At 37.2% G+C, this 23,042-nt stretch overlaps 2 protein-coding genes across 4 annotated transcripts in view; one reads left to right on the top strand and one right to left on the bottom strand.

The window, feature by feature from the left end:
* The window catches only part of DSC1 (desmocollin 1), a 357,277-nt gene that overhangs the window by 141,784 nt on the left and 192,451 nt on the right, over window positions 1-23,042 (top strand). The gene's annotated exons all lie outside the window — the stretch shown is intronic.
* The window catches only part of DSG1 (desmoglein 1), a 34,932-nt gene continuing 15,285 nt past the window's right edge, over window positions 3,396-23,042 (bottom strand). Inside the window, exons 6-15 of the mRNA XM_047828392.1 lie at window positions 22,499-22,665; window positions 20,142-20,276; window positions 19,653-19,838; window positions 16,830-17,089; window positions 15,389-15,528; window positions 11,704-12,051; window positions 9,934-10,067; window positions 9,531-9,603; window positions 6,455-6,663; window positions 3,396-4,442 (exon numbers count right to left, since the gene is read on the bottom strand). Of these exons, the coding sequence (XP_047684348.1) occupies window positions 3,396-4,442; window positions 6,455-6,663; window positions 9,531-9,603; window positions 9,934-10,067; window positions 11,704-12,051; window positions 15,389-15,528; window positions 16,830-17,089; window positions 19,653-19,838; window positions 20,142-20,276; window positions 22,499-22,665 (2,699 nt within the window). The remainder of the gene's footprint in view (window positions 4,443-6,454; window positions 6,664-9,530; window positions 9,604-9,933; window positions 10,068-11,703; window positions 12,052-15,388; window positions 15,529-16,829; window positions 17,090-19,652; window positions 19,839-20,141; window positions 20,277-22,498; window positions 22,666-23,042) is intronic.

The raw sequence follows: 23,042 nt of genomic DNA, 5'->3' as shown, positions 1-23,042 counted from the left end.
GATGGATAATAGGTTGATACATTCATGTGTTTGTCCTAACATAAATTGAACAATCTAGAACAGGAAGGCGGATTCTATTTAATGGGGGCCAGTAATCTCTGTGGACTGTGTACTGCAGTGCAAAGTGAAGTAAGTCTTAAAAATACCAGAAATCTTACGAAAGGTTGCAATTTATTAAATGGGCATGGGGAAACGTGGCTAATACTTCTAAAAGTTTGTTTTGGGTTTCGAGTGTCTTTCTTATACAGCCATGGCTATTTTAGCCAATGATTATAAAACCTTTACCCAAGTCAAAGGGTATCATATGTGTTATACCCTGGTTGACATTCAGAGGTTGGTATAAATTCAGAAATTAATTGGGTATGTAACTAAAAACATCCAGTTGGAGTGTGAATATGTACGTTTTGGAGCTATATAGTTAAAATTCTGTCAAGGAACGACATTGAGTGGAGATTATAAGGCTAAAAACTATATGCAAATGTAGAATAGATGTCCAGATGAAGGCCTAAAAGTCTCCCCAAATAGATAATTTTTCCGTAAATTTTTGGTGTGTATACAATTACATCAGGTAATATACATAGAAGCTAATAATATATAGCAGATAACTGGGATTCAGTGTCAAAATTAGCTAAAGATGGTGTTTCGGTTGATATTAAATTATAAAGTATTTATGATCCAATAATTTTTGACCCTAGTACCACCTCTTTAGAAAGTCAGATGTTTTATAAACATTAAACACACTGCTTTCAAATTATATACACATAATCTCTAAATTGCTGTTTCTTCCTTTTCTCTTTTGTTGAGAGCATGTTGATCTGGTATTCAGCTTGCAGTATAGATTTGAATTATAACGATTCACTTATAAAATAACTTACATATCTTAGGTCTGTAGAATGACCTATGGTCCATGAGTTAGAGTAAAGCATGTACAGAGTAGAACTAATTTCTCCCCCAAGGTTCTTTATTGAAAAAATGACGTGCCTTTAAATGATTGTTAGAATGGTATCTTTAAAAAGATAATTTTAAGACTTAAGAATAAAGAGTTAGAACATCAGTGTGTAATCCTGAAAAAAATTTATTTGAAAGTGGCTTCCTAGAAAGATCGACAACTAATACTGTCATTTTTTATATCTCCCATGGCTTTATGTAACTAATGGATCTTAATAACAACACTTATTAAAGATGGTCAATCTAGCATTCATTAGACAACCTAAAAAACTTTCTTGGAAGATATCAGGAATCTTTAAAAACACTTCTGATGATATGTCAAATCAAATTCTTTTTTATTGATTCTTTTTTTATTAATTAATAACTAACTAGTAATTATTTTCCTTCAAACTCCTGGACCCAGCTTATCTCAATAAATGCCTTTTGACTTTATTTCTGGAAAGATTCCATCATTAATGGAAGACCCCCCAAATGGGAGAAAGAAATAAGAGTCCCTGTGAATGACTTTATTTACACCTCTGTATTTGGGCATGCTACACATTATCAACATTTCACATAGTCTACATATGGAATAGGATGTATCTTTTGGCTTTGAAAGTATTGACACCATCTGCTATAACACTGAGAAAAATAGCTCTAATAAAATAGTTCACTATTTTGACAAGTGTTGGAAGTTGAGTGACTGTTCTTTGATCTTGTAATACCCTGGGAATTTGGGTCATTGGTGGGAATGATCCTTAAAAAATTTTGTCATGTCAAGTTTCACTTTAGTGAGCTCACATTAACACTGAATTTAGAAAAGAGAAAAAAATTCCTCTAACTTGCTACAGTAAATTTACCCCTGTCTAAGAATGCTTTGATTCTATTTAGAGATTTTTAAACCAGGTCATACTATATAGCAAACACATAGAAATGACATACCATAAATAATACATTATTAAATTTTGAAGCTAGAAAAATATATCATACTGCATAATTTGGGAACTACCTATAAACTGGAGCATATATCAACGAAGAGCTTATTGACAAATCAAATCAGGGATATAACATTTACTCTAGTGAGAACATTTAGTTAGGGAGTGAGATAGACCAACGAAATGGGGTGGTTGAGAATAATTTCATTCGTATTAACACAATATCATCAACTCTGTTAAAAGTTTTTAATTGACCCCTTCAAAATAGCAGCAGAGGGTTATTTAAAAAAGTAAATTAAAACTATTAGTGGTGTTACTTTTACGCAACAATTCTAACTTTTCCCATTAAACATTTTACATGTTCTAAAAACTTCTTTTAGATCCCCTTAAAAAAATTTCCCCCAAAGCTTAACCATACTGCAGGCTTTTTTTTTTTTCCCACAGCTCAGCTTAAGTAAATTATTTTAACTTAGGAGATGTATAATAAAGAGCTGATGTGGATGAGTAACACTTATAAAACACACATCTGAAAATACAATGTGGTTTCCATCTGCTTCCTTGGAAGGCAATTTACCACTAAGGATGACAACCAAGTCAGGTGTTACTTGCTTTGGTCAGAGAAGTACACTCGGCAAGTTTCCCGTTATTAGGTCAGCCACAGTTATAAGAAGGAGTGTGATATCCTGCAACCTCACCAGCATGCAATATTTGTAAATCTTGCACCTTCCACTAAACACAAACTAGAGTGAGAAAACTTGTCTCCATGGGAATTTCAGCTGAAGCCCCATCTCAAGATTCAGGTTTAGACATTGCCAGTTTTCCCCAAACGAATCTTACCCGGTTGCCTTACGGAAGTAAGGTTTCTCTTATGGAAATTTCCTCCCAGGAAACGTTTCCTAATATGAGGTTTATTTTATCTAGTGCAGTTATTAAGCTTGGTGGCTTGTGAATTTGGTTGTGTAGTCAGACTTTTTTCTTTAACAGTTAATCATGGTCTGAATGTATGGTTGGATTTTTATTTCTATTATCTGTGAAATTGACAGGGTGCCTGGCACGTATTTCAAATTCTTCCTACATACATGAGCACATATTGCATGTTTAGTCCTTTTTCAATATTGCCTGAGCTACATGGCAAGTCAAAACAGGGCAAGGAGAATTGTGCCAATTGCCGTCTTAAGGCCAGTGCTTTGCGTGACTCAGCTTAATTTATTCCATGTGCTAGAGATACATGACAGGCCACACAGAAGCAAGGAAGACCCTACAGGCCATACAGGCACAAAGAAGATGCTGTCTCAAGTTTTAGTTCACTGTCGCGATCCCACTAGTATTAATGTAAGAAAAAAGTTTACAAATGCTCAGGAGAGCTCTTGCCCAACAGCACTGTTTCCATCTATTTTCCCCATTGTGGTTTCTCACTTTGCTCCACAGTTTCTTAGCACCTAGTTGTGCATCACAAATCACATCGTTAGTTTTTTGGTGGTGGGAACTGGATCTGAATCACCATTACTGAGAACAAGTGTGCTGGGATCCTGGCTACTTCGTATATTGTACTGTACTGTATTTTGTGATTCGACTTCGGGCTGTACTAGGGGAGGCAGATCCAAGGGTCTGGCTAAAGTGATGGTCAGAGGAGCTCCTCATGTGGCCAATGGTGGCTGTCCCCCCCATGCTGCTACCCAGGCCCCCACCTCCTCCCAGGATGCTCTGCCCAATGCCACTGCCACTTACTCCAGCTGCACTGCCAACCAGGCCACTGCCCCCACTTATCCCAGCGGGGCCACTGATTCCGCTTATGCCAGAGCCGGAAACAACCCTCTCTGTCACAATCACATTTTGGGCATTTGATAACTCAGGGTGTATACTTAGATTGCCCATCATGCCAGAAACCGGTCGGATGACTCTTTCTGTCACTACCACATTTGATGACTCTCTAGGATCAGGCATGGTCAAAGAGGTGGGTAGACTTGAACTTGGTGCTATTACCCTTTCTGTCACTATAACATTTGACCCATCTCTCAAGTCAGGCATCTCTAACATTCCATGCAGATCAGTGCCAGAGATTGGGCCAACCACCCTCTCGGTCACCACTACGTTTGCTGCATGTCGGTTATCATGAACATGGACAGAGGGCTTCAGAGTGCCAGAGGTGGTGTAAGATTCTGTCACAGTGACATTACCATAGCCCAGAGGATCAGGAATAGGCATAGGATGCTGTACACCAGATCCTGAGGGGTAGGTGCTCTCAGAGATGACAGTTGTAGTGCCGAAATGTGGGGAGATGGGTGGGTGTCCACCAATGACGGGCTCTGTTCCCTGCTGAGGGCAGATCGGTTCGGTGCTCTCAGGTGGCCAAGACGGATCAGGGTCTGGATATGGTTCAGCTTCTTTTCCCAGGCTGATATCTGCCAGCTTCTTAAATTTAGGCCCCAGTGTGTCCAAAAAGCTATCGTCCACGTCTTCTCCGATGAAGCTACAGCAGCCCACAGAGCCAGCAGGGGAACCTACACCTTCAATATCATATATGAGCAAACAGTCATTGGATGGGCGTCCTTCGTCTTCATCTGCATAAGCATATGCTTTCTGGATTTGCAGAGAGAAGAGAAAATGAAATTATGGATACATATTTAGCAATAATAGAAATCTTTATCCCTTTTTTTCTTCCAGGGCACTATCCAAAGAAGAATATATAAAACAAAATTCCAAGATGTTTTAAAAATCATTATATAATTGCTTGAAAGAATTTGGTTAGAAATTATTTTAGCTGTTATTCTGATAATACAGTTCGACTTTTAAAATCATCGTAGGTGCACTTTAGATACAAAAGCACAAGTAAAATACCGCATAAATTATTTTGTAACCAAGTTAGAAGAAGGTACTTAAAAGTCCTGAACTTGAAGTACACCAATCTTTTCCCTTGGTTTGTAGAAAAGAAGGTAGTTCATAGTTGTTTCAGGTTCATCCAGGACTGTGCTTTCCTTCCTTAGTGGAGTGAATTTGGAGGTTCAGTGAAGATTTATTTGAATGTGGCTTTTTCAGCAAAACAACAGGAACATTTGACTCTGGCTCCATGCCATTTGGGGATTTAAAACTGAAGGTTTTTAGAAATCGGATCTCCTTCAATTCAAAGTGAAAGCCCACAGACATGTGCACCTTTATTTCATTTTTTATCATTTGTAATATTGAATTGCAAACTTTCAGGTTAAGTATCAGAAATACTTTTCTTAGCAAACCAAATCGTTGTGCCATTTCATTCAAAAATATTTTTTAGTCCTTACCATTTGCCAGACCCTCTATTAGGAACTTGGCAATACAGCAGTGAACAAAAACACTTGAAGTCTCTCTCTCATTAGACTTACCTTTATAAGGTATATAAATACCTTATATGTTGATGAGACAGACAACATATAAGGTATTTATCAGGAGGTGGTAAGTGCAGGGCCAAGGGATAGAGTGACAGAATAGCCAAGGGCAGCATCTCAGAAAATGATATTTGATCAGAGGTTAGAATAAAGCAGTGGGGGTAAATAAAGCACACAGTGTGTCCTGGGCGGGAGGAGTGGTAAGATGCACAAGTTTTGAGGCAGAAATATACTTTTCATGAAAATAAAATTCATTTGTAGGGACATGGATAGGAAGTATTCCTGTGGGTTTCAACAACAGTTCTCTTATTATTATCTACTGCTATTTGAAAGGCTTTATCAGTGTTTTCTTTCAAGATATCAGCGACCCTCTAAGCCAATAGGAGAGTTAAAGAAAATATTTTAGGCCAGGATATAGAAGGATGTAAATCTATCAGAGATAAGACAGTTTCAGAGATAGGAAATCCCTGAAAGTTTAAGTAGTTACAGACAGTCTCTACCTGGGGATGGCAAAGTTAATTCCTGCTTGTTCTTAGAATGTTATGGAAGTGTCTGTGGCTCTTGAACTCACACTTACTGAACGTTTACTATGTGCCTGGAACTGAGTTAGGTACTGGTAACATGATGTAGAGAACATATGGACAGGGCACTAAAAACCATGGTAGACATATAAACATATTTTACCAATATAAATGGTATATTCTATAAGGTGTATACACAGAGCACTACAGAAATATAGATAAACATCAATTTTGTTTTAGACGTGAGGGTTAACAGTAAATGCTTCAGAGAGGCAGTGTTATTTGAGTTGAGTCTTAAAAGATGAGTATGAGATAATGGATAAAATCATCCCAGGAGGGGCACAGCATAGGTGAAGGCATGGAGGGGAATAGACCAGTGTGAATGAGGCAAAGACATGTGGTATGTGGGATTGGTGGTAAGGAGTAACTGGAGATGAGGGAAGGGGTCAATTTATGAATAATCTTAATTGTCATGGTAAGGAGTTTGGACTTCATGCCTTGGACAAATAGAGCTGGGAGCCACTGGCTGTTTTTAAGGAGAGCAGTAAAGTGATCAGTTCAGAATTACGGAAATTTTATCCAGCAGCAGTATGGTTGTCAGGCATAGACTAGAGGCTGGGAAACTGCTAGAGCCCTGCTGGGGACTAGTGGCAGCCTGGAGTAGAGCCGGGGGCACAGGATGGAAAGGAAGGCATGGGGCTAAAGACCTTACCTGACAGAAGTAACTTTCCATGAAGTTCATATTCAGACCTCCTTCTCTACATTCTCTCATAGAATTTCTTCTTAATGTTCCGGAATATTCTTGACATATCTCAGGTACTCCTGCTGTTTTAACTCCTTCTGTTAGTTCAAAGCCTGTTGTTCTTTCTCCTCCTCCTAGATCTTGCATTTCTCTGCCGCCATACTCATTTGTGTAAACCCCTAAAGGTTGTTGATAAAATCAAGTTTACTTTCTCTAGTGTCTTGTAGACTAAAAATTAATAACTTTCTATAGTGTATGGTTTCTTCACTTAAATCAAATAAAGACAAAACATAAAGATCTGGAAATATGATATTGAGTTCAAAATAATATTATTAATCAGTTTGTTAATTTGTTAATTGATGTTAACTATTTGTGGTAATTGTGTCATGCTGGAGGCGGTGCATAGAGGTTATAAAAACATATGCTTTAGAGAGTTTGATTTCAAATTGAGGAAGTCTGGCGGGGGGGCGGGAAACACCGAAATTCTAAAAGTTAAATAGTATAAGAATACTCCAACATGTTAGAAGCACAGGGTGTCCAGAAGAATGCCCAAGAACCACTGGCTTCAGAGGGGAGGCCATGGCTGTGGTGAGGAAAGGTTTACTTGGAGAACCTTGGTTTTCACTTGGATGTGATGGGTGGATAGAAGCTTGTTACAATATTCAAGGTAAGTTAGATAAAATCATGGGTCAGACTATGGAAGAGCCATGGAGAGGGAAAGTGTTGACTGTGGGATAAATGCCTCATGGCTTTACTATTTTAAAGATCTTGATTTTAGGGACAGTGTGTTTTTTATACTTTTATGACTCTGGTGCCTCTCATTGTGCTTTGTTCTAGATTTGTGTAAAGGTTTATAGATGTAATGAAGGGATAAATGTGTAAGTAAATCCTGATAGACTGATGATTTGACAAGTCTTGAGAACAGAGTGGGTATCAAGGATAGGGAGATAGAGGGATGCCTGGGTGACTCAGTCGACTGAGCTTCTGATTCTTGATTTCAGCTCCAGTCATGATCTTGTGGTTCATGGTTTCAAGCTCCACGTCAGGCTCTGCACTGGCAGTGGGGACCCTGCTTGGGATCCTCTCTCTTCCTTTCTTTCTGCCCCTCCTTGGCCTGCATGTGTACCCTGCCCCCCAAATAAATAAATAAACTTAAAAAAAAAGAATAAAAAGATAGAAGAGTCAACCAGCTTCTGCTTTTGAGGTGAGGGGATATTGGTGTCATTAACAAAAATGGAGACATTGGGAGGAGAGATAGGTTTAAAGGCTAGTGTGTCTAGTACTTTGGGTAAGGTACATTTCTACAAGCTGTGAGCATTCCTGTGCCTCTCCCATTTTAAAGAGTTCAAAGTAGGGGGGCGCCTGGGTGGTTCAGTCGTTTAAGCGTCCAACTTCAGCTCAGGTCATGATCTCATGGTTCATGAGTTCGAGCCCCATGTCCAGCTCTGTCCTGATAGCTTGGAGCCTGGAGCCTGCTTTGGATTCCGTGTCTCCCTCTCCTCTCTGCCCCTCCCCAGTTCACACTCTGTTTCTCTCTCTCAAAAATAAATACACATTTGAAAAGAAAGAGAGTTCTAAGTAGGAAAGTAACGATAACAAGTTTGAAAAAGACTGAGAGAAAAATAAGAGAATCACTAACTTTGTTTACTTTGAGAAAAGGCAAGATGGTACAAGTGTTTTCAAAGTTATGAAAAATTAAAAAAAAAAAACCTTTGTTTTTACTAACATGGTAGCTATCCCTTTGCTGTAAAATTCTAATTGTTCCCTCATTTCTGCCTGTGAACTGGTCTACACCCCTGTTTTAAGGCGTGTCATAGTTATAATTTTGGTTAACGGTGTGCAAGGAAAAACTCCCATCACCTGTACACAGCCTCAGCTGAGAATGTGGAAAGATTCTGATGGTGTTTCATCCACTTACTTTCAATTTAAGAAACCAGACAAGTCTTTTTAGGTCAACCTTTATGCTCATGCTGAGAATGGATGCAATTTTTTTCTTTGTCATGATAGTGGCTAAGTCAGAGTAGTTTTGAATCATTCATGAATTGTGAAGGTAGATTGTAGCCTCAAGAAATGAGCACAGATCTATTTTAATTGGGTCATATATTGGGGAGTTTGGGTGGCTCAGTTGGTTAGGTGCCTGACCCTTGATTTCGGCTCTTGATTGAGGTCATGATTTCATGGTTCATGGGATTGAACCTCACATCGAGCCCAGCGTTGAGCTCTGCACTGACAGCATGGAACCTGCTTGGGATTCTCTCTCTCCCTCTCTCTCTCTGCCCCTCCCCCACTTGTGCTCTCTTTCCCACTCTCAAAATAAATAAACTTAAAAAAATTGGGTTGTATGTTAATTCTAATTAGTACAGTTGACCCTTCATGGGCTTGAATGCAGATTTTTTTTTAATGAATAAGTTCAGTAATGTAAATGTATTATTTCTTTCTTATGATTTCTTAAAAACTATTTCTCTAGCTCACTTTATTGTAAGAATACAGTATTATATATATATTATATATATCCATATATATATATATATATATATATAATATATATCATGCAAACTATGTGTTAATTAACTGTTTATGCTAGCAGTAAGGCTTCTGGTCAGCAGCAGACTATTAGTAGTTAAGTTTTGGGGGAGCCAAAAGTTAATACTTGTATTTTTGACTGCACAGGGGTCGACATCTCTAACACTGTGTTGTTCAGGGGTCAACTGTATTTTTTTGGACCTGGACCAAACTTGACTTGTGGCTACATTTCAGTTCTTCTCTCCTATTTGTAGAGGTCCGAATAGAGTCGTCTCATAAGTGCTCTCTAATCATTGAGGAAGATTTTAAAAATTCAACATATAAAAATAATAATTACTATAGGCTTTGCCTTACCATTGAATTTGCAAATTAGTCATTTAAAAGTGAACGATAGAAATAATTTTAAAGATTAATAAGATAATTGAGAACTGATATGGTATGCAAAGACAAAACAGAATTCCTTCTTACGTCATTTGAGCTGTTAAAATTAAAAAAACAAAACAAAAGCCAAAAAACTTCTTACCTGAGGTGTCAATGCATTCAATCAGATTTCCATTACTAGGTAGTACCGGTGGTACACAGACAGTGGATCCACTCTAAAAGACAAGAAACATTTCCCCGTTTTAATGGCTCTTTTGCTTCTATCATCATACTTTGGGTTTGTTCTCAAATTACCTCAGGTTCTAAAAGAAAACTATTTATGAAACTTCTGAAATCCATTTAAAACCTGAACCTCATTTCGAAAGCCTTTCCTGGTTACTTCCATCTGATTTCGATGTACCTTTGATTTCTCTTCATTTTCCACATTGGCTGTCCCAGAACAAAGAACAGCACAGACCACAAGTGATGGCCAACGTCTTGGCTCCAGTGCATGAGGGTGAGTGTCGGTGACTGCCAAAGGCCATTTCTTACAAGTTAGCACTTACTATGGGAGGCGGTTGTGGTCCTTCTACTGCCCATGAGTGAATTGCTCCATCTGAACATTCGGGGACAGGCTCAAAGCCAGCGCCCCCACGAGGGGCGCCGCCGCAGTCACAACAGATCAACAAAAACGGGACCACTGATGGGGAAAGGATAGGAATATTGGAATTAGCCGCAGAGCCACATTAAAATAAAACAACTTGCTTTTTATGAATAAATTTGAACCTCTAATATAATGGCACTTGATTTTAAAATTACTGTGAAAGCTTCAGAAAACAAACTGATTGATGGTCACATACCAAAATCAGTGCGAGCTTCAGTATTCTAGACTGTGATCAACTTTTTAATTTGTTATCTAGTATTCAAATTATAGATATTGTTACACCTTGAAAACAGATGAGTCTTTTTGCTGTCATTACTCAGGAAAATATTAAAGGAGACAAAAAGGAGAGCTGCAGAGGACAGACAATGTGTTTGGGTCTTTGTGTTCCCTCCTCCATGCCTTTATTTTTTTCCTTCCACACATGCATGCTTTTTTTATTTCAGCAGTAAAATCTTACCCATGCTTCAAGTAATTATTCCATAAAGACTTCCTCCACATGGAATTTTTTCTTGAATTTATTCACACACAAATAGAGAATATTATGCTACCTAACAAGGTCTTTCTGGTAATCATTTGGGTTTTCTTATTCATTTAAATAAGTTTCTAGCACGGAGTTTTTTATATAATGTAATCTTGATAAATGATTTGGAATGAACGGATGGATGAAGTAAAGGCTATGTAAGTCGAAAATATGACAAAGGATGGAAAGAAACAATAAGCAAGGTAGAGAGGAAGGAACGTAGTAAGGATAGTAATAAGGGGAAGGATAGTAAGAGAGGGGAAAAAGAAAGAAAGGAGGGAAAGAATCCTGTATATTTCGCTTTCTTGAAAATTTGCTGGGTTTAGAGATAGCTTTGTATCTAGGGGTATTTGACCCCAAAGCCCATGCATAATTTTTAAATCTGTTACCAACTACACTACCCAAAGGTAATCAACAATATAAAAAACAAGCTCAAAGTGAAAGTCATCTATTACTTGCAGTAGAGATAAACAATGCCTGAGTAATTAAGTTACTTTTATAAAGTACCTAATTTTAGGGGTGCCTGGGTGGCTCAGTTGGTAAAGCGTCCGATTTCGGCTTAGGTCATGATCTCACAATTCGTGAGTTCGAACCCCGTTGGGCTCTGTGGGGACAGTTGAGAGCCTGGAGCCTGCTTTGGATTCTGTGTCTCCCTCGTTTCTCTGCCCCTCCCCTGCTCATACTCTGTCTCTGTCTCTCTGTCTCTCAATAAATAAATAAAGAAGCATTATAAAATACTTAATTTTAAAGTTTTAAAATGTTGGTTAATAATTACTATGGCTAAAAAAGTGAAATTAGAGAATTAGCTCTTCTCATAAATTTTATGTTACATTCTGCAAGTTTGCTTTTTCCGTGTAGCCTTTTCTGATTGTTCGGATCTTTTCTGATTGTCTTCTTCACTCAAATAGCGGTCTGAACCTGCCTGTTATGGCACTTTCCCATTGCACTGAGATTGAATGCAAGGAACTTTTTGTCCTCCATTGCACTTTGACTTTCTTATCTTATTAACCCAACAGCAAACAGGCATTTCTTGATACGTGCACAAAATAAGAATTTGGAAAGTACCTTTCATCAAAGGATCAGAAAGCTTATCTCCTCCCCATAATTTCAGGGAGGGGGATGCCTATGAATAAGATTGTTAAAAGTACTTACATCCTAGGACCAAGAATCCCATGATGAGTAGTCCAATGCCAGCAGGACCAAAATGGACATTATCTAAGGGATTTCTCTGGTAACCACCACCTGTTTGGTCATAGGTGTTGCCGTCTGTATCAGTACCACCGCCGTAATCAGTGGAAGTTTTGTCGGCTGTGTTAGTACTGGTGTCACCTCCGGTGTCACCTCCGGTGTCACCTCCAGTGGCACCTCCAGTGGCACTTCCACCGCCGTCATTTCCACTGTCTTCAGTAGTGGTTCCCTGATTACTTTTATCATCCTTTTTCCAGCCGGAACCGTCGAGGTTAATATTAATTGTTCCAGTACAAGTTCTTTGAAGAGTATCTGTAACAAGATTTAAAATGGAAGAAATATCTAATACACATACTGTAATAATTGTCGAACAACACAAAGCCATTTTTTGAATCAATAACTTATTTCAATGTTTTTCTTCTCATCAATTCAGTAACTTCCCAAATCGTCTCTTGTTTGTGACTGAGTTTTTAAATGAGACAAAGATGAATATTTAAAACAAATTTTTTTTTAATGTTTACTTACTTTTGAGAGAGAGAAAGAGAGAAAGAAAGAGAGAGAGCTCAAGTAGGAGAGGGGCAGAGAGAGAGGGAGACACAGAATCTGAAGCAGATTCCAGGCTCTGAGCTGTCAGCACAGACCCCCACATGGGGCAGGAATTCATGAGCTGTGAGATCACGACCTAAGCCGAAGTCAGACACTTAACTGACTGAGCCACCCAGGACAACCCGAGACCAAGGTGAATATTAGTGCTCTCCTGAAAAACTGTCCCATACGTTGAGAAGCATAAACAATAAATGCCATGTTATGTATTTGCCAGTGGTGTGTGATAAGCCACAGTGGAGTCATTTTTAGACAATGTTTTACACACTTCTCGATATTTTAGACCTAGATTTTATTTGTTGTTTTACAGTCTTTCTTTTTTTTTTTTAAGTTTTTATTTACGTATTCTCTACACGCCATGTGGGACTTGAACTCCTGAACATGAGATCATGACCTGAGCTGAAGTCAGATGCTTAACCGACTAAGTCACCTGGGCACTGTTGTATTATCTTTTAACCTTAATTATAATGCCTAAAATTTGTTACTTATTTATATTATATTGACAGATCATATGGCTCATTCCGTTTTATATTTTTTTAATTTGCATTGTGAGAATTCTTCCATACGTCAATAAACTTTTCATTATATAGTTTTTTTATGGCTACATAATTTCACATCAAGTGGACCATAGTTTACCTACACATATTACCTGTTAATTATTATAGATAATGCTATAATTAACATCTCTGTACATTCAGACTTTTATAGTTAGGACTTCTCCTAAGATTATTAAAATTGGGTAAACACATAGGAATGATTTTGTTTGAAGTCATTGTTTTTGTCTCTATGATAGAAATGTGAGCTCTGTGTCAGACTTTGTTCATTGATATAACCCTAGAACCTGGCACAATGGCTGGCATTTCGTCAGGATTCAATATATAGTTTTTGAATAAATGAAGAAACATAACAGAGACAAGTTTAAATTCAGTCTATCCAATATCAAAGCCCATGCCCTTTCAGCTCAGGTGTGCTGATTCTGCTATTGCTGTTGTTTTTGTTGTTATTTTTATCATTATCATTGCATACGCTACTTATAAGTTTGCATTTTTAAAAAAAAAATTTTTTTTTCAACGTTTATTTATTTTTGGGACAGAGAGAGACAGAGCATGAACGGGGGAGGGGCAGAGAGAGAGGGAGACACAGAATCGGAAACAGGCTCCAGGCTCTGAGCCGTTAGCCCAGAGCCTGACGCGGGGCTCGAACTCACGGACCGCGAGATCGTGACCTGGCTGAAGTCGGACGCTTAACCGACTGCGCCACCCAGGCGCCCCATAAGTTTGCATTTTTTGAAGACAACAGGAATGCTCTCTATTTTCCCTAAGTCTAATAATTTCATAAGCAGAAGTTCCAGTTTCTTCATGTATCTAATTAAGCTTGATGTTGGCTGTCTGCAAAAGGAGTAAAGTAGCAATTGCTTAAGATAATTTCAGCACTGAATCAAAACAAGTTTTATCTATAGATTAAATCAGCATTTCTATTTGTAATGTATATTTTTAAAACCACATTTATTTTTGGTGTGCCTGAGTGGCTCAGTCAGTTAAGAATCTGACTCTTGGGGCAGCGGGTGGGGGGGGCGGTGTGCCTGGGTGGCTCAGTCGGTTGAGCGTCTGACTTTGGCTCAGGTCATGATCTCGCAGTCCTAGAGTTCTAGTCTCGCAACAGGCTCTGTGCTGACAGCTCAGAGCCTGGAGCTTGCTTCGGATTCTGTGTCTCCCTCTCTCTCTCTGCCCCTCCCCCGCTTGTGCTCTCTCTCTCTCTCTCTCTCAAAAATAAATAAACATTAAAAAAGTTAAAAAAAAAAAAGAATCCAACTCTTGGTCTTGGCTCAGGTCATGATATCAAAGTTCGTGGGTTCCAGACCCATGTGGAGCTCTGCACTCACAGCACAGAGCCTGCTTGGAATTCTCTTTCTCTCTCTTTCCCTCTGCCCCTCCTCTGCTCCTGCTCTCTCTCTGTCTCTCAAAATAAATAAATAAATAATTTTCTTAAAACTACATTTATTTTGACTAATTATGATAAAAAACCAGTATAAGTTGGTAAATTTCTGAATTGTTGAAAGACTTCAAACTTATGGTTTCTTTTCAAAGTTTATTTATTTTAAGAGAGAGAGAGAGTGCATGCAACAGAGTGTACACAAACTCACAAGCAGGGGAGGGGCAGACAAAGGGGGAGAGAGAGAATCCCAAGCAGGCCCCAGGCTGTCATTGCTCAATCTCACAAACTATGAGATCATGACCTGAGCTGAGATCAAGAGGCAGACAGATGCTTAACCAACTGGGCCACCTTGTTGAATGACTTTAAAGACATGCTATTTCATTTGTTTTTAATCTGTAAAGCAAGTGGAAATTGTCAACCCCTGTCTAAGACAATCAAAAGAGACAAGAGAGAGAGAAAAGGGGAGAAATAGAAAGTCAAGAAGAGGAACTGAATTAGCAAATATTGCTTAGTGGAATTAGTCTCGGACTTCTCTCCTCTTGTGGCCAACCTAATTTTAATTCTGTTGGTTTGGCAAAGTAATATAAGCATGCTACTTCCAAATTGTTCACATGAAGTTGTATATCACCTTTCCAAAAAAATTATGTAAAGTCATGTCAACTTTTCTTTTGGACTAATTATTTGAAAGTAATTTAAGAATACAAGTTAAAATTTTCGTTTGAAATGAATAAGAACTAATATCTATTGAATGTCAGCACTTTTCTAAGTGCTTTACATGTTAATAATTCTTTTAGTATCTCTAGACCCATAATGTTAGTGTCCCATTTTACAGAAGAAAAGACTGAGGAATAAATGGGTTAAGTAACTTCTTTAAAATCTTATTGCTACTAAGGGATGTTGAAAGATACCAATCCAGTCTCACTCCAGAGCTCATGGGCTTAGCCACTGAGTTACACTGTTTCTCATATTATTAAAAATTTGAATCTATAATAGCCAGTATGATTTTTCTGTTGGGAAAGGATTATTTCAAAATATAACAATTAAAATTTTAATATTTAAGTGTATATATAATTTGCTCTAGAAGGGAAAAAAAGTTAAGTTGATTTCTTACCATCTATAGATAGAATTGTTCCTTGGTATTTCCCCCCAAGCATATTATATTGTTCCATGGTAACTGCATTTCTCAAAGTAATTATGCCTGTTCTTGAGTCAATATCAAGTAGGTTAGCAGGATTATTTCCCATTACATATCTGTATTTGAAGAAAACAGTACAAATTAATGTTAGCTATCTAAAAGAGAAACAGAGAGACAGAGATTTTGATTATAAAACGCATATTTCAAGTCAGTAGTTATAACCCCTGGATATTATTTTCGATTATTAGAGACTTTATTTTTTATCAGGGAAGTGCCACCACATTCAGAAATAGAAAAGGTTTGGGGTGCCTGGGTGGCTCAGCTAGTTGAGCATCAAACTCTTGATTTTGGCTCGGGTCATGAACCCAGGGTGGTGTGGGATCAAGCCCCGAGTCAGGCTCCTTGCTGAGTGTGGAGCCTGTTTAAGATTCTCTCTCTCTCTCTCTCTCTCTCTCTCTCTCTCTCTCTTTTTCTTCCCCCCTGATCTTCTCCCCCACTCTCTCTCTCTCTAAAAAAATTTTTTTTTTAAAAATAAATAGGAAAGGTTTAAATTTAAGAAAAATAAATTGCTGGCAGCCATTTCTAATGGAATATCTCTTATGCCCACTTGGATGTCAGAATCATCTTTGATGCTTGAAGTCTCATTTTCATTTGGTTTTGGTAGCATCAGAACTATCCTGGAAGACCCAGATCCTGGAACTCCCTGGGCTGCTTCTAATTCTAAACTGTTCTCTTCCCTAAGAAGTTAAGTTACTTCTCCATCAGTTTGTGGTTTCATTCTCTCCCAATTTTTACTCCCCCTTCTCATATTCACAATGACTTTATAGGGCTTCTGTTGAATTTCCTTCTCATTTACATATTTGTTAAACATTGCTTAGATAACTCTGTCTCAGGCACTGTGAAACTCAAAGACTAGATGGGAGGGGATGGGGAGGGATGGTCCGCCCTCAATGAACTCACATCTGTGGGGTACAAAGAGAGTGTATCATTATTCAATGCTGATTATAAAGTGAAGAGAGTAGCTGAAATGAGCTAACTAAATCTAATTGATTTCAATCTGGGCCGATCTGCAATGGGAAAATCAGTCCATCAGATCTTCTGAGAGAATAACCATGATATGTGGTAATCAGCTAATTGGTCAATAAAATACATAAACACAGAAATGTCAAACTTCCAATATTTTCCACATTTTACACCTTTACTTTTTTTACATCTTACATTTGCACAATTTTTTATGTTTTCTTAAGTTAAAAGCTCTAAATTAAACAACAATTCAGTAGTTAGTACTTTTTATGATTGAATGATGGTTTCAAAAATAAAGGAAGTATTTTAATTTGGGTACTTAAAATTTCTAAAGAGAACACAATGTGTTTAAGTTCAATATATGGTAAAGTTATTTGGAGAATATCAGTCTTACCTAACAGTTGTTGAAGCTACACCTGTGTCAAGGTCAGTAGCTATAAAGTCTCCCACTTTATAATTTTGTCCCATGTTGCTAGTCACTACATATGTCTTTGAACCTGGACGGAACACTGCGCCTTCAATTACATTTAACACAGTCACAGAGATGGCGGTTGCTGTGAGTTTGTATTGAGACATAACTGAATGATGAAATTCAGCTTTATTTCTGACACCAATACTAAGTTGCAGATTCTTCATATCTTCATAATCTAGGGGCTAGAAATGACAGAGTGAAATAGTTTTACTATAAGAAAAAAACATTTTGGAAGAAAGGCAAATCCTTTGGTAATAGGCCAGAAAACTCTTACATCTCTTTCTTTAATTAAATATAAATACATATACATAATGCTCTATTCTTTCTTTAATTCAATACAAACACATGAAAATATAGCAAGAAAAAAATCCAATTGTCCTAGGTCCTTTGTCAAAACAGTTGGTAATATATGACATGAATTTTAATTATACATCAAGCAGATTAAAAACTTAAAATATATAGATGCATTTTGTCTTTTGTCTTTTGCATTTTGTAGCAAAAAGTCAGTTTATGTTAGCTTCTATCATTTCATTTTTCTCAAAAAGTAGATCTAGGGGCACTTGGGTGGCTGAGTTGGTTAAGTGTTCAACTCTTGATTTCAGCTCAGGTCATGATCACATGGTTTGTGGAATTGAGCCCTGCGAACCCCACATGGGGCTCTGCTGTGACTTCACAGGGTCTGCTTGGGATTCTCTCTCTCCCTCTTTCTTTGCCCCTCTCCTTCTTATGCATACATACTCTCTCTCTCTCAAAAATAAACATTTTTTTAAAGTAGCCTTATTTATTACAAAGTATGGACCAAATATATAGTGCATTCAATCATTTGACTTTTTATCCATAAAGTACTATTTAGAAGAAATTTTATTTCTGTAAATGTGACTTCTTTCAATAAGTCTAGTAATCAAACAGTATAAAAATAATAAAAATTCTTATTTTCTTCAGTATATTCTGGAAAAAATTTATTTCATATTATAAAATAATCAAGTAGTCATTTTCATTATGAAAGTTGGTGTCAATTCACCACTTATGAAATTCACAAACAACTATGCATTATGCCCATAAGTTCCAAGTGTATTTTTCTAAATTTTCATATGGGAGTAATTTAGATGACCATCAATTCATACATCAAACTCTCCACTTAGTACATTTTTTTAAATTTGTTTAATGTTTATTTGTTTTTGAGAGAGAGAGAGAGAGAGAGAGAGAGAGAGAGAGAGAGAGAGAGAGAGAGAATGAGTGGGAAAGGGGCAGAGAGGGAGGGAGGCACAGAATCTGAAACAGGCTCCAGGCTCTGAGCTGTCAGCACAGCCTGACATGGGGTTCAAACTAGGGAACAGTGAGATCATGACTTAGGCTGAAGTGGGATGCTTAGCCAACTGAGCCACCCAGGCACCCCTCCATTTAGTACAATTTTTAATCCTTGCTATAATGTTGGCTTCATTTGTAATTCCAAGAAAGTCTATAATATCATGTATACGTATATATTACACATAATTATAATAAAGTAATTAATATAGGATGTCATGCCTGGAAGAAAAATCAACATTATTCCTATTTTATGGATAGAGATATTGAGGATAAATAGACTAATTTTTAAAAGTAATGTAGTTATTTGGGATGAAAAAGATTAGGACTCATTTTCCCCAGTATGGAATCCTAGATAGAACAGAGGAGACAATATGAACTTATAGCTAGAGAAACTTATGTTTGAATGTCAGCCATACCACTTACTAGCTATCAGAACTCGAACAGGTTACATACTGTCTCTGAACCTCAGTGTATTTATCTGTAATATGGGCATATAACCTAATTTGCAGGGATGCTGTGAGGAATAAACTAAAACATCTGCATCCTGTGTCAGGAAATAGAAGCTACAGGCATAGTGACACTTTATGAAGACATGAGATAAATGATCGCACATTCTTATGGGGACAGAATTCTTAGAAGTCTGTTTCCCAGGACTATTCTGAAAGAAGGAAATAGTTTTAAAAATGACTATGTTTTGCCATAAAGAATGCATACAATCCATCTTCTAGCACAGGCTGAAACCTTCACTATCAGCTCCCCAGGAGTCACATTCTCTTTTTCTCACATCTTAGAGGAAATTCTATTAAATTTCCACATGTGGTGGGTCATCAATGTAGGGGGGACATAGGAGAATTCTGTTGACTTGGACCAAATCTTTGTTGCTTGGACCAAATCTCTAGTATATTTGTGTTCATAATAAGCCTTGGTCAGCAGCCACAGGGAGATGGGACTGTGATAATTCTATAATGACAGTAATTTAATTTTAATTTTATAAAAACACACTGGAGAACTAAACTTTTAATTACATGATAAATATTCTTAGTGCATATTAATTAATGTACATTATTGACACAGACACATTTTTATAAGGCCATGTTCAATCTGCTTAAAAATATTCTTCAAACGTCTGAAACTGAACCTTAAGGGTTACTCATACTTTGTTGTGAGTATAAAATAAGATTCATTTTTAGAATTCTCTTAATTTATATGATCTGTGAAGGCATAGTGTATTAATAGAAGAGACTGTCAAGTTTAAGTTTAATGCCTGGCTTCGTAAAGTGATATAAGCGGAAAAATGGTAAAAAAGCTCTATGTCATGTATCATTTTAAAACACTGTATTTTATTCTTTTACTCAATTTTGTGAGATGTTAACATTTTAAGATTAACATTTTGAAAAAGACTTAAAAACTAAATTATTTAGGGTAATTATACCATACCTTAACAACCTTTAAAATTCCCACATTTGTTCTTTCATTCATTTCTATGTCAAACCAACCTCCTTCATTTCCAGAGATAAAGAAAATGACTGCTATCCAGTTAGCTGAGTACTCTTCGTCCAAGTCAATTACTCTAATCTGGGCCAAATTTGAATGTAGAGCATTTTCTTCAATACTAACAGAATACTGAAAGAAGAAGGAAAAAAATTTTAACACCAACTGTGTGAGTGAGAGAAGAACTATACCAGATTTTCAGAGAATGTTTATGGTCATTCATTATTTAGAAAAGAGATCTGTGTTTATAGTCTCATGCTTCGTTGTCCAAGTACATATATTTTGCCCAGGTATTATGTACACAAACACAAGACAATGTACGTGTTTGTTTACATTTGGGTTTTATGTGACTAAAACTATCACGTGTCCCTATGAATAGAATTATTTGAAGAAATTTTAGAGTTAAAGTTATTAATTCCAAGGACAAACACTTACTGAAGACTGTTCCATGTACGGGATGTTATCATTAACGTCAAGGATTTTAATGTTGCATTCACACTCTGCTGACATGCCATCTGCCCCACCGTCTCGGTCTGAGCCTCTCACAGCAAGGGAATACTGGCTGTATTGCTAAAAGCACACATATCAAAACACATTACAAAACATATCACAGTTGATCTAGACAGTCCTGATTCTGCCTCATGCAAAGTTCTTTTAGAATGTTAGTTCAACGTAAATCTATGATTAAAACAGGGTAACAGAGAATATTGAAAATCTGCAGATCTCAATGAATCAATATAGCAGTTGGTACTTCTCTCTTTCTGTCTTTCTGTCTTTCTTTCTTTCTGTCTTTCTTTCTTTCTTTCTTATTTTTGAGACAGAGAGAGACAGGGCATGAGCAGGGGAGGGGCAGAGAGAGAGGGAGACACAGAATCCGAAGCAGGCTCCAGGCTCTGAGCTGTCAGCACAGAGCCCGACGCGGGGCTCGAACTCAGGGACTGTGAGATCATGACCTGAGCCGAAGTCAGACACTCAACCGACTGAGCCACCCAGGCGCCCCAAGCAGTTGGTACTTCTATTTCCAGCAATGCTTATCCAGTGTCATTTAAAAGAAACAACGCTTTTAAAGGCCTCATTCCTTATTATATGTCCAGGGTTGAAAAAGCTTATAAAGTGACCAAAAGTTTATAAAATGACCAAAATGGTCAGGAGGAGAGAGATTAAGGTTTACCAAGAATTAATGGCATGAAAATTCCAAACCGTAAATAATCAGCCATGGAATGTGCAAGAAGAATAAAGACATAAGAAATGATTTGCATTTCTGGGAGGTGGGAGTGGTAGGTGGAAGCAGTGGCGTTATTGATGATCCGTCTTCTTGATTCTACTCAATGGTGCTTAAATTTTTACAAGCTAGAAAAAACCGTGAAGCCTTTTCCAGACACATGCATACACACATCCTCATTCAAAATTGTGGATATCGTTTTATAGGATTCATAGTTAGCGACATCATGAGGGCTCTCCGTGGTCTCTACGTTAAAAATATCTGCTCTGGTGGCCTGCCAGAGTATATTGCTTTTTTAACAAGTGTTAAAGTTCCTTTAATATTTAGGGCTCTTCACCACTAAAAGTCTTGTGACATTAAAGGAATTCCATTGGGCTCTTTAAGGAAGTTTAAGAGAGAAAATGTTAATAGTTAATTTCTTCTGATGGTTGTTTTCAAACAAGTGAAAAAGGAGATACAGGTGACTTAGGAACTGATAGTTTTGGGATCATTAAACAGTGTGAAAATAATCTCATTTATCCTAAATGTAGGAGTCATTAATAGGGGAATCATCATTTCAAAATAACTATAATAATTAAACTAAAATTTGATTAACTATCCATTCAAAAATAAAACTTCTTCATTTATATCCCCCAAATACATACACACCTGGTAAATCCTATCAGTATTTTTTAAAAGATGAAAATGTTGATACTTTTATATTAAATAATCAGACCACATGGCATTAATAAATTCTAACTTGATTCTAACTTGCTAACAATCACTAATTATTTTCTTATTGGTAAATGAGAAGGTTGGTCTGGATGTTACTCAATTCCTTTCCATCATACTGATTCTGTGATTCATTTCCCAAAGTAATCAGTGGTCTGTCAGTAGGTGAGATAGGAAGGAAAAAGAAGAGTTCTGTTGTCAGATGAGCTTAGGATATTCTGGGCTAAAAGAAAGATAAACAAGTTTCTTAGCTTGTAGGAATTCTTAGGACTTCTACCATGTTCATGCACTGTGACTCGCCAAGATGGGGGATGTAATAGCAATTGTTTCTTAAATCTATTTCATTAAAGAACACATTAAAAAAATAGAGCTTTTAGGGGTGCCTGGATGACTCAGTCAATTAAGCATCCGAGTTTGGCTCAGGTCATGATTTCGCAGTTTGTGAGTTCAAGCCCCGTGTCAGGCTTCGTGCTGACAGCTCAGAGCCTGGAGCCTGCTTTGGATTCTGTGTCTCCCTCTCTCTCTGCCCCTCCCCCACTCATGCTCTGTCCCTCAAAAATAAATAAACGTTAAAAAATAGAAAAAAATAGAGCCTTTGCCTCTGCCTTATGGATATTCTCATGTACTTTCAGAATCTATTGTCTTAAATTGAGGTAATTCTTAGGTAGGATTGAATGAAAAGTGACAGTTTAAAATGTATTTGTGGAATTCTCATTTTTTCATTTTGAAGATATTTGTTATACCATTACCATTATGTGAAAATTTAAACGCACTGCTTTCTTTTTCTTTCTTAGATACTCTTGCTTTTAGAGTCACTTTCTTGGAAACTAACAAACCAATCAAAGAAAAAGAATATTACCTCTCTGTCTAGAAAATTATTCATTGTTCGAATTTCTCCAGTGTTTCTATTGATAATAAACATTGGTGAATCAGAAGGTTCCTGTCTTATGATCTTGAAGGCTATTTTTGAGTTCAAATTATTTGGTTCATCTGCATCAGTAGCATTGAGTCTCATCACCAGTGTATCTAGAATTCAAGAAAAATTTGTTGGAAATGGACAGTTTGCATTTTTGTTATAATACAGTATATTGCTTTTTTAACAAGTGGTAAAGTTGGTTGGTCCATATAAGGTATGCTCTACCATTTTCCCTGTCTACTTCAACAGCTTAGCTCCTTTCTAAACTTTTGCCTGTACAAAAAGATCACATTTTCCCAGGAACTTACACATTTCTGACAGTTAGAAAACAAAGATATGTTTTATTCTGTGTTTCCTTTTCATGTTCTAGTATTATCCTTTTTTTAAAGCCTACTGTGGTGAAACAAATGATATCAAGGCCAGACCAACTTTTTCCCAACTATAGAACTTACTAGCTATATAATCTTGGCTTCAGTGTCCACCCCTA

The sequence above is a fragment of the Prionailurus viverrinus genome, chromosome D3 (assembly GCF_022837055.1).
Source record: "Prionailurus viverrinus isolate Anna chromosome D3, UM_Priviv_1.0, whole genome shotgun sequence".
Lineage (NCBI taxonomy): Eukaryota > Metazoa > Chordata > Mammalia > Carnivora > Felidae > Prionailurus > Prionailurus viverrinus.
The sequence above is the reverse complement of the archived record's forward strand: the minus strand, read 5'-3'. Positions and strand labels throughout refer to the sequence as shown.